Source organism: Euleptes europaea, chromosome 8 (genome assembly GCF_029931775.1).
Source record: "Euleptes europaea isolate rEulEur1 chromosome 8, rEulEur1.hap1, whole genome shotgun sequence".
NCBI classification, from domain to species: domain Eukaryota; kingdom Metazoa; phylum Chordata; class Lepidosauria; order Squamata; family Sphaerodactylidae; genus Euleptes; species Euleptes europaea.
Window position 1 is genome coordinate 36,607,017 of NC_079319.1, and position 12,398 is coordinate 36,619,414.

Consider the following 12,398-nt stretch of genomic DNA (forward strand, 5'->3'; position numbering starts at 1 on the left):
CTGACATTTCCACTGAACTGGAAAATACTATGTAGAATTTGAAATCCTCTATTTCACCCTCCCCGCAAACCTGATTGCCCAGGTTAGCCTGATCTCATCAGATCTCAGAAGCTAAGCTGGGTTAGCCCTGGTTAGTACTTGGATGGGAGAGCACCAAGGAAGTCCAGGGTTGCCCTGCAGAGGCAGGCAACAGCAAAACACATTCATTTCTTGCCTTGAAAACCCTACAGGGTCGCCATAAGTCTCTGCAACTTGATGGTACTTTCCACCACCATCCCCTCACTCCCAAAAAAGATTGACCATATCACAAAATCACCAGCCTGCACAAACTACTCATCTCAGCACACTTATATTTTGCTTTTTAGAAATAAGTCAGTATAGTATGTATGACATAAAAATCATGGCAATTCTTTTGTTGGAAATTATTTCAATTTGTTTTCCAAAAGTGATTTTAAAGGCTGGACAGCTCTGCATCATGCTGCCTTTGGAGGGTATACTCGCACAATGCAGATAATTTTGGATACAAATGTTAAGAGCACAGACAAAGAGGATGAAGACGGGGTAGGTGAATTCATAATCTCCAGCCATGATCCTGGAAAGTGTTATGAAGCAACCATATTGTTCTAGAGCATGTAATTAATATTTGAATCTACAGGGGAGTTAGGGTGAATCTTTTTCTAATGGAAATGTCATTGCGGTGTGAAGAATCCTTGTAGTTATTTCATTTGCACAAAAGTAAAAATATACAGTCACTTAGCTTTAGCTATCAGGCTGATATCCTTTTGCCTCTCTTACAGCTTGCCTTGTGGACCTCAAATTGGGTGGAATGGTGTCACAGAAATGTTTTAAATAAATGAAAAAAAATAGCCTTTAAACTGGATTAAAAAGTGCTAGAAGTCTTAAAAAAGGAGAAACACTGTATGTCTTGTGTTCGCTTTTGGGATATTAGACTGAATTTTTTTTAGATTAATGGACACTACATTTTATCCATGTTAATTTTCTCAATAGTGATATTTTTGTGGCATATAACAACAATATAAATGTTTTTCTTTCATAAAAAATAATGCTGTTGTCTGGCATGTGCCTAACTTCTCTCCACAGAAATCAATTTCAGTTTGATCTGTTGCTCTTTCCTTAAAAGTTTTGTGTTCAATACGGTAACTTCAAAGAATGTATATACTGTATAGAAACTGTGCCTGGCTTACATTGAAATCCTAAACAGAGCTATACCTTTCTAAATCCATTGAAATCATTTGTCCTGATTGTCCATCACTTTAAGTGGACTTAGAAGGGTGTGAAGCTGTGGTTTGGGTTGCAATGGTAGGCTGGATAATTCTTACAGTTTCTTACAGTATCACCATCCAGCAAACAAATTAGAAAAGTTTTAATTATGTTTATAAACATGGATTTTGTGGATCTGGTAACATACGACAGTTTGTTTATGTTTGAATACTTTAAATGATATATATAAAAGTAATATTTCGTTCTATTTGGGAAAAATGGCAAAAAGATTTAAGAAAGTGAGCAACAAAAGGGGTTAGATTCTGCCCCATCATTCTGCAACTTCATAAATTAGCAGTGCAGTTGTGTTCTACTGAGAGTAGTTTATAAAACTTGTTTTTGTGTTGAAATTTTTACTTCTATGTTTGATATGTTGCCCTGTGGAAAAAGAACACAGCTCTTCATCTTGCTGCCAGTGAAGGTCATGCAAAAGCAGTTAGGATGCTTCTTGATGCCGGAGCCAAAATAGTCTTGAACAAAGCTGATGCTTCTTTTCTTCATGAGGCAATACACAGTGGGCGGAAAGATGTTGTGAATGCTGTCATCTTACATAAAAGGTGAGATGCTTATAATAGGTAACAATGTGCAAAGTCCTGGATAATATAATACTTTCTAGGTCTATTGTTATTATTCACAATGTGATTCCACCATTTTAAACTACTGCTGCACCAAAATCAAATTAACTGTTTTAATTATATCATTTCTGTACCATTAACACCCACCTTCTCTTAGGCAATTCATTTTTTCCTCTTCGGCATTCTCTAGCAAAAGTAAAAAAGCATCCATTGTTGCCCGTTTGCTTTCCTCTCCATTTCTCTCCTCCTTTCTCTGAAAAGTCTATTTATGATTCTCATTCTGAGAAACTTAACCTTCCTGATTCCAATGAAGTCATAGAGAATACTTGTTGCATAGGTTCTTGTAGGTTATCCGGGCTGTGTAACTGTGGTCTTGGTATTTTCTTTCCTGACGTTTCGCCCGCAGCTGTGGCAGGCATCTTCAGAGGAGTAACACTGAAGGACAGTGTCTCTTGCTGCATAATTTATTATTATAATAATCTATTAATTATTATTAATACAATTAATTAATACTACAATTTGCCAGTGTTTTTATATATATTCAACAGTAATTATTCCAGGATCCAAACTCTTTTTTTTAATATTGGGGCTAATGGCAGTTCACAGATGCATTTCACTAACAGTCATGGTTTCCCCCAGCACAAGGGGCCTTGCCCTGATAAAGGAGATCTTCCATCCACAGAGGTTCCTTGCTCTGGAGGAAATGGCACTGTTAGCAGAATGGATCTGCTGGTTGCAGTCCAGTGGAAGAACTTCTCACCCCTTCTTTAGATAATCAATATTCTCATGAAGTTTTGGAGACAGCAGTGGCAAGGCACACTCTCTGATATCCATCAGGAGGTTTTCATTCTGCAGCAGAACGCAACAAGATCCATGTCCGTTTTAAAGTCAGCAGCATGTTGGGATTTATAATCGGTTCTGTCAAAGTAGCTAGCAAGGTATCATTTATTTGCTGCTGTTGAAGCCATTCCAAATGCTTCTGAATATTTTTACAATTAATATTTTTATAAATCTTAAAGCGTGTTAATGTATCTCCTTGTTTTTTATGATTACAGTAACTGTTCTGAGCAACTTCACCCTATTTCTTTTTCAGATGGGAAGAGTCTATGACAACTTTTTCTCACCGTTCTACTACCAATAAATGCGCTATATTGGAGATGGTTGAATATCTTCCTGAATGTTTTAAAGTAAGGCAGTTTTTACTGTAGAATTTAAACCTCAGTAATATAGAGCAAAAGTAAAAGCTAAGGAGCCCCGTGGCACAGAGTGGTAAGCTGCAGTACTGCAGTCCAAGCTCTGCTCACAACCTGAGTTCGATCGCAATGGAAGTTGGTTTCAGGTAGCCAGCTCAAGGTTGACTCAGCCTTCCATCCTTCTGAGATCGGTAAAATGAGTACCCAGCTTGCTGGGGGTAAAGGGAAGATGACTGGGGAAGGCACTGGCAAACCACCCCGTAAACAAAGTCTTCCTGGTAAACATCGGGATGTTACGTCACCCCATGGGTCAGGAATGACCCAGTGCTTGCACAGGGGACCTTTACCTTTACTTTAATATAGAGCTGGATTCAATTGTATTCATCTCTGTGTAGAAGGTGTTTTCTGTTAATGGAAATGATGTTTTTGAATCTTATACTAGAATATTTTGTAAGGAAAATGAAATTAAATCAGAAGGCATACTTCCTCATGTGGGCAGAACAGGAAAATTATTATTATATTACTAAAACATGCCTATTAGGAGTCATGATGGAGGAGAAATTGCATCCCTCCCACTGGTTCCATCTGTGTTTCCTTCCTGTTCAGCTTTTGTTTCCATCCCCCAGCTGGATCTCTCCATTACCCCCCCTCCATTAACATTTCCTTGTGCTCAACACCACTACAACATTCTTGATTGCTGCAAAAATCTCTCACAATGCCAAGGTTTTCATGGACTGGGCTGTGGGTTTTAGTGTCCTCTCCAAAGTATCAGGTGCCAGGTTGTTCACCTAGTGCTTGTGAAGAGAAATATGTTTATGAGTAATCTTTTGATATTTATACAGCACCTTAACTTGTTGGTGCCATGAGGTAGAGAAACAGATATACACATGAAAAAGCAACTTCAAAAATTGTATTCTAGAACTGAGAATTTGCAAATCTAAAAAATTCATAGTAAATAGTTCAAAATTTGAATTAACTCGTATTCTATCATTCTCTGATAATCAGGCACACAGAAACCCATTATTTCTAAAATTATCCCAAAATAGTTGTGAAGTATTCTGACAGCCCAATCTTAAATAAATTTATCTGGTAAGATTCCCCATGTATTTAAATTTAACTTCAAGTTAATTCTAAGTATTCTGAGAACTTTGATGTGAACACTATTGTCAGGTGAACTTACCTGGATTGAACATTTTTGATTACAGCTAAGGGGAGCTCCTAATAGAATTACATTCATGGTTTTTTGACAAAATTCACCTTGAGCACAGTGCTAGGAGGTGTTGTTCCTGCACAGTATCTGTTTGTGCTACATGAGCAAATCATGTCTGCATAATAACTTAAAGTAACAAATAACAGACTTTACTAAATATTCTCAGGAACTAAAGAAGAGGCATGTATCCTCCAGGGTCACAATCAGGTCATTAAAGGGTCCATTGGTTTTTCAGCAGCATAGAAAGCTGCATCAAGAAAAAGGCTTGGAAACAGCATATTAGGTGGCCCTTTGGCTCAGAATTTAGAACAGGAAAAGATGGTCAACTTTTTAATTCTTATGAAGTATCATGGATCTGCCTTGGAAGGGCCATGGCTCAGTGGTAGATCATCTGCTTAGAATGCAGAAGGCCCCAGGTTCAATCCCTGGCATCTCCAGTTAAAGGGACTAGGCAGGTAAGTGATATGAAGGACCCCTGCCTGAGACCCTGGAGAGCCACTGTCAGTCTGAGTAGACAATCCTGACTTTGATAGACCAAGGGTCTGATTCAGTATAAGGCAGCTTCACATGGAACATGTGAATGGCTAATTGCTTCATTCAAAGTTATTATCCTATCCTAGCTTTTTACTTCATCTTTGCTTTGGTTTAATGACATTTTTGTTGCTAACTGCACTCAAGTATTCTGTCAGTACTAAAATTCTTTTCTTTGTCTCTACAAGTTAGTTTTAGACAATTGCATTGTTGAATCATCAGAGGAAAAGACATGCAGAGACTTCTATGTGAGTAAAAAGCATAATAACTTAAAGTAACAAATAACCAATTCCCTGACTGGTGAGGAACCTAGACAGAGCCAAGCACAAATATAAAGCACAAGCAGATAAGCATCGCTCTCTCAGCAAGGACTTTCAAATTGGTGAATTGGTGTATCTTTCCACCAAAAACCTGCGATCCACTCGCCCTTGCCACAAACTCAGTGCCAAGTACATAGGGCCGTATCCCATTGCCCGGATCATTAACCCTGTCACTGTGGAACTAACTCTCCCTAAAACCTTAAGACGTATCCACCCCGTCTTCCATGTCAGCCTCCTCAAGCCTCATGTCGCCTCCTCGGAATGGCACCCGGAACCGCCTCCCGGGCAACCCGTGATGGTGTGGGGGGAGGAACATTTTGAAGTGTCAAAGATCCTGGATTCACGTATACGGCATGGGTCCCTGCAATACCTAATTCGCTGGAAACACTTCCCCCCTGCCTACGACGAGTGGGTGCGTGCACGGGATGTATCTGCCCCACACTTAGTGAACACCTTTCACACCACCTACCCGGACAAGCCATCCCCCTTGCAAGATGGGGGGGGGACTTAAGGGGGGCAGAATGTCAGGCCTGTGTCTCAGTTGGTTTCGTTTTCCCACTGACCAGACTCAAGGACTGTTATGCATACCTAAACTCTTTTGAAGCTGTGGGAACCACAGCGCTGTTTGCGTTTTGTAATCTCTTGCTGTTTTCATGCTTTTATATTACCAAGTGCAAGCCAGCAAGCTCCATTGCTGTCACCTTTTCTTTATGCTCTGTTAACCTATTTGACCAGTAAAAACCAACTTCTTTGGACCTGACTGTCTCTGATGTGGTTTTTGGTTCAGATTGGGCCAAGGGCTTACAAAAGCAAATATCTATACTGAGATATTTTGGTGTATTAAACAGCAGTGTATAGTTTACTTTGATACTTACTTTTGTGTTCATTAAAAAGATCATCAAGCCTTTGACTAGAAGTGTACTATTTTTGTATGCTACAATTTCACCAAATTGCATCATCTGAACTCTGATTTTTATGCCACATTTTCTCCAAGAATCTCAGGGTTCTGTACATGATTTTACACCCTCCCTTTAATCTTCATAATAATCTTCTGAAGAAGGATAGTCTGAAAAGTAGTGAATGGTCTAAGCCCACCCACCAGGCTGCAACTGTTTGCTAGAGAGTAAGTCCCATTCAACTCAATAGGACTTACTTCTAAGTATAGGCTGCACAGCCAGTAAAGTTTGGAGCTGGTTGGGGAACCCATGTCCTTGCCTAACGCCTACACTGGCCTAGCTCTTTCAAATATGACAGTGCTATTTATATTTTAAACAAAAGCATTTAAATTATTGTTTAAATGGAATTCACTAGAGCTGATGTCTCATAAGTTAGTTTTACACAATTACCTCCAAAAAGAAACACATATATTTGTCAAATTAATTAAACATGTCTGAACTACTTTATTTTCCTAGTCTGAGATAGTTTCCCAATGAATATTTTGGCAGAAATTGAATATTTTTCATAGTGTGTGATATGACAGGTGTAAAGGAAGACGGGTTGGTTAAAATCAGACAGGGAAGAGGCTGCAGACACAACAGCCATGCAATGAGGTGCAGGTTTTGAGATATGCAGATTATCAGAAGTTCTGATACCTCTCTGAGATTTTCCTTGATAGTGCTTGCACATTGTCAAAGAAGTAGTGTGTTACAAGGTTTGCTTGTTTTTTTAAAGTAAAGCTGAGATTTTCTTGGTTTGCACTTGCATAGGTTGAATATAACTTCAGGTACCTTCAGTGTCCCTTGAACTTAACTAAGAAGTTAAAGGATGATGACGACATAGTCTACGAACCACTTATTACTCTAAATGTAAGCTATGCATCTGTGATTTCCCTTTTCCAGCTGGCCCTCTTCTTTCAGCGTTCCCTCATATGTAAAATTAATCTTATCATTGAGTCATAGTTTGCCACCAGGCAGCTAAACAATGAGGGCCTCTCCACATGGTTAGTTGCTTATGGTCTTTTATGCATGGGTTAGATCTCCCTGCTTGGACCTGGGTTCATCACACATTAAAGTAACCCGGGTTGGGGGAAACTGTACGCATTGGCTTGAATGATCAGGAACGAAACTGTGTGCTAATTGAACCATGAATACAGAAAAACAGTCTCCCAAGCTCAAATCAAGTCCCACCCCTTTAAATGCTGCTCTGTAACTGGCTTACTTCGCAGTGCTCCCGGTGAGAGACGATTTCCTTCCCCCCCAAACCCAACTGGTGCATAAAAAAGAATTTTTAAAAAAAGGAGGAATCGGAAAGAAAGGGGGGGGGGAGAAATCCAAGCCTTGTTTAAAAAGTCTTTCTTTTGCTCAGAAAGAGCTCTGAGGTAGCAGGAAGCACTTGAATCCCCGCCTCTTTACACACTGGTTTGTGATTGGCTGTGAGAGAAGCCAATCTTCTGTTTTTGCCTCTTTAACCATCAGCATGCTGCTTTGAGGAGGGGGTTGGAAAAGAGTGGGGCGTGATGGCGCGGGGAAGCTCAACCCGAGAACGGAGTATGCATGCTCTGTGACTCTGGAATGAGCCAGGATGAATGGTTTAATTCGGGCCAGAAGAGAAATGGGAAAAGCCAGGTTCATTTTGCGTCGAAACAGCATTGAGCTTCCAAGGAAGGAGATATCGTTGTTTTATGCATGGTCGCTTTAACCTCCTTTATTCCCCATTTCAGCCAGGATCAGATTTTTCAGTATGCACATCCCAAACTGCATTAGACCCTTTTAAATCCATTGAGGCTCAGGATTGCACTGTTATTGTTATTGTTGTTTGTATACATGGCCACAGTTTCTCTTCTAGAAATAATTGGAATATTCTTTAATGTTTTCTGGGATTCTTTAAATACATGCAAAATGTCTTTACCTTTATTGCTCATTGTCAAGGTCTTAAGCATTTACATTGTAAGGAAAAACAGTTTTACAAAAACAGCATGATCCCTTAAAGCTTGGGACATGCAAAATGAGATAAGGAAATGAAATTGCTGTGTGACTTGAAGGTTTTTTCTTGTTGGCATATTCTCAAGCTGTTCTGTATAATTACACTAATTATCTGCATCTGGATAAGCATAAACATCCTTCAAATCATATCTGAATTAACTGTTGGAAGAGTGAAAATCTTGCATTTGAATTTGGTTTTGTTTCTTCGAGAGAATACAATTTTCGTTTTTAATGTCTATACATATGATATTTTTCATGATTTAAAAACATGGTAAGAACAATAAAGGATAATGTATACTACAATGTAATTTCAAAAAATAGCGGTAAGGGATTCCCCCCCCCCCCCAACACACACATACTGGGCTACTACAATTACTAAATAGCTCTGTGTTAAACTAGTATCTTGCAATTATTAAATTGTATTAAATGATACATCTGCATCCTGTTTTCTAGGCTATGGTACGTCATAATCGTGTTGAATTGCTCAGTCATCCTGTCTGTAAAGAATATTTACTCATGAAATGGTGGGTGTTTTTATGAATTAGCTCTGCAAATTTCCCATTTATAAAGTTCTTTTTAGCATTTATTGGAAAAGAGAAGCAGAGAAGGAACTCACTTGTTTCTCCTTTCCCCAAACTAGAAATTCTCACCCCTACTTATGATGCATGAAATTATGGTCAAACATTATAAATAAATTACATTTCATTAATTTCAAGGGTTGATTTGTATGAATGGAAGGTACTTTTGCTTTTTTTTTTTTTTTTTTGGCAGTTTCTGCTGATTTCACATTTGAATTGCAGTACGCAGCCTGCCCTGTTATCAAAAGCTTCCTCACCTTCATGAGCACAGAGAACGGAGTGGGCTACAAAAAACAGATGTGTTGAAAATATGTTTATATTTTGGCCCTAAGTTGAAAAGCCATCTTACATGCTGGTGGACCATGCGGAAATGTGGGAGGAGGCAACAGTTTGCAAATCCCCCCTTTCCTCTGAAGAATAAGCTGTCAGGAGTTTGAAAAGGCTCTTTTTATTCCCCCTGTTTCTGTCATAGTCACTGTGTGTCTGTGTGTGTGTCGCAGCAGACTTATGGCGACCCCTTTTGGGGTTTTCATGGAAAGAGACTAACAGAGGTGGCTTGCCAGTGCCTTCCTCTGCCTTCATCTAAATCTAATCCAGCTTTCCTAATTATATGTTCTGCATATAGATTGAAGAGATAGGGAGATAAAATACATCCTTGTCTGACACCTTTGCCAATTGGAAACCATTCTGTTTCTCCATATTTTGTTCTAACTGTGGCCTCTTGGAATAAGTAGCTCATTGATATAAGACTAGATATGTAAATTTACTGAATATTTTGAAGCCAGGGTTCATAGAATCAGAGTTGGAAGGGACCACCAGGGTCATCTAGTCCAACCCACTGCACAATGCCAGAAACCCACAACGACCTCCCCCCTACACCCCCAGGGACCCCCACTCCATGTACAAAAGATGGCCAAGATGCCCTCCCTCTCATCATCTGCCCTCCCGCCGAGGTTTTTCCACATATTTCCTGTGTACATCAAATGTATTTCCTATAACCCAAACTTTTGTTAGTTCTGGTCCCTTCTTTTTGTTTTGTTTTCCTTGAGATTGGCAACTGAAAAATTTGCCTCTATATAGCTTATTTAGCTCAGAACATAGTAATATATATTTAAGAGAGTTATATGTCAAGTTTATTTTGAAAAAAATCTTGCTTGTGCAGTGAAATAGAAAATGCCATCAACTTATAGTATTAAGTCATTTTTTTTCCTTTGTAGGATGGCTTATGGGTTCCGAGCACATCTTATGAATCTTGGTGTATATTCTCTTGGGCTAATACCACTAACCATTCTGATCACCCGCATAGAGCCAGGAATATATTGCAATGGAACAACAAATCAGCCAGGACCTTTTGACAATAAGGTACTAATTACATTAATTACAGTTTTTTAATTGTGAGGATGGAGGATGAGTCTATCAGTCATTCTTAGCCAGGATAACTAAGACAATAAGCGATTGGATTTTGGGGACAAACAGCAAGGAAAAATGATTGTCTTGATGACCTGACTGAAAACTTCAAGAGACATCAGAAGTGGAAACAAAATGTTCGAGTAGATGGTTCTTAATCTGATCAAACAAGGGAGTTCTTGTATTCTCTTGGGAACAGGAAACAGTTCTGAACAACCAACATACACTATTAGATCATTTTATTTTCACCTATTTTCTCTAAAAGTGAACACAATTTTAAATTATTTTAACTCTTGATTGTATTTTAACTAATTGTATACAGATTATAAACAGGTAAATCTGGGCATAACCCAACAATATTGCTAAACTAATGCAGGAGGTTGCTCAGCTTTATGATCGCTTAAACCATTGGTGTAACAAAACTCCAGAATTATTCAGTAGGCAGCGTGTTGGTCTGTGGTAGAAGAGCTAGATTAGAGTCCAGCAGCACCCTAGAGACCAACAAGAGCTTCAGGGTATAAGCTTTTGAGAGTCAAAGCTTTCTTTCAGGTATCTGACAAAGAGAACTTTGATACTTGAAAGCTTATACCCCAAACCTCTTGTTGGTCTCTAAGATGCTACTGGACTTGAACAAAACTCTTAAATTTCTACTTAAACTCCTTTAGGGTCAGTAAGTTGATTGAGCCAACCTGTTCTAGGTGGGGTTGTAGTTACTATTTTTGTTGTTTCCCAATTTTTGTATGTTCGAAGGGAAGAGCAGATCTTTGCTGTGCACAGCATCTTTATGCAATTTCCGATACTGTACAAGCTGCATCTTTTCCTAGAGAAGCAGATTTTGGCCACTGTTATCCATGCACTGATCACATCCACACTGAAGTACAGTAATAAGCTCAACACAGAATTCCCTTCAAAACATTCCTCATATTTGGAGGGCTACATATTTGCTTTTGGGTCCAATTTTTGTGTGTGTGTGTGTGTGTATGTGTGTAAAGTGCCTTCAAGTCGCAGCCGACTCATGGGGACCCCTTTTGGGGTTTTCATGGCAAGAGACTAACAGAGGTGGTTTGCCAGTGCCTTCCACTGCACAGCAACCCTGGTATTCCTTGGTGGTCTCCCATCCAAATACTAACCAGGGCTGACCCTGCTTAGCTTCTGAGATCTGACAAGATCAAGCTAACCTGGGCCATACAGGTCAGGGCAGATCCAATTTATCCAACCCTAAAAGGCCTGAATCTGGGATATCTAAAAACCAGTCTTTTTCGACGTGTTCTTTCTTGTCCATTCATATTGTCTACTTTTGTATAGATAAGGCAGGCAGTGATGAGGAGCGGGGTCTTCTCAGTTATGGTTAGGGCTGTTGAATTTAAAAAAATTCGGTATAGTTCGGATTCGGCCGAATTTGGCCCGTTTAGATTCGGGATATGCCGAAGTCCGAACTCCCCCACTTCGGGTCCGTTCAATTCGGCGGGAATTCAAAGTTCGGGAAAAGAATTTGGACGAATAAAGCCATTAAAAACACAATCGCGCCTTTCCGTGGCTCTGGGGGGGGCATTTTGGGGGTTAGAGGTCCCAAACTTTCAGCAGAGCTTCAAAGGACGTTTATTGAAAGACTCCCCAAGTTTTGTAAAGATTGGGTTGGGGGGGCTGAGATATGGGCCCTGAGATATGGGTCCCCCCCACCCTTAATGTGCATCTCTCAGCAGAGCTTGCCGCCCACGCACAAAGCTCCCAGCCCCGACAACAGATGAAAAGTTTGCAAAGCAACTGCAAAGCAACACAACCTTGTAAAACAACACCTTTGCAACAGGGAAAACCAGAAGACACACAACTGAAACCTCCCCCCTCAAACCAGGGAGCGAGAGACTCGAGGGGGAACACACACCCCAGGCAGAACCGACAAAAGCCCCCTTTGGCTTCCCCCCCACCCACAGAAACTGCTCCCTCCCCACACACACACAGACTCCGCTTTCCCCACACACACACACACACACATACACAGGAGAAAAATTATAGATTAAAGCCCCCAAAGGGGTCTTACTGTGGCTGTCTTCTGTTCCATCAGGAGGGGCTGGGGAGGACTTGTAATCCAAGATGATTCCAATTAGGCACGGGACGTTTTGCTCTGGAGATGCACAGGATCGGCTGATCCATTCATCCCAATAGGGGAAAGGGGAAAGGGGAAAAGGGAAAGCCCATATCTCGGGACCCCCTGACCCAATGTTCACAAAACTTGGGTGGTCTCTTAAGAACACTTGTCTGAAACTCCGCTCAAAGTTTGGGATTTGCACCCCCAAAAATGCGCCCCCTGCAGCCACGGAAAGAGAAAAGGGGGGAGGCGATATTTCTGCCCCCACTGAACCCATCTTTACAAAACTTGGGGGG

At 40.3% G+C, this 12,398-nt stretch overlaps 1 protein-coding gene and 1 non-coding gene across 2 annotated transcripts in view; both read left to right on the forward strand.

Annotated features, from left to right (window-relative positions):
- The window catches only part of TRPA1 (transient receptor potential cation channel subfamily A member 1), a 49,063-nt gene that overhangs the window by 25,020 nt on the left and 11,645 nt on the right, over window positions 1-12,398 (forward strand). The window contains exons 13-19 of the mRNA XM_056854903.1: window positions 447-561; window positions 1,672-1,838; window positions 2,950-3,043; window positions 4,979-5,038; window positions 6,817-6,915; window positions 8,485-8,555; window positions 9,827-9,971. Of these exons, the coding sequence (XP_056710881.1) occupies window positions 447-561; window positions 1,672-1,838; window positions 2,950-3,043; window positions 4,979-5,038; window positions 6,817-6,915; window positions 8,485-8,555; window positions 9,827-9,971 (751 nt within the window). The remainder of the gene's footprint in view (window positions 1-446; window positions 562-1,671; window positions 1,839-2,949; window positions 3,044-4,978; window positions 5,039-6,816; window positions 6,916-8,484; window positions 8,556-9,826; window positions 9,972-12,398) is intronic.
- Window positions 4,626-4,696, forward strand: TRNAS-AGA (transfer RNA serine (anticodon AGA)). The gene has a single exon. It is a non-coding gene; the product is annotated as a tRNA-Ser (tRNA).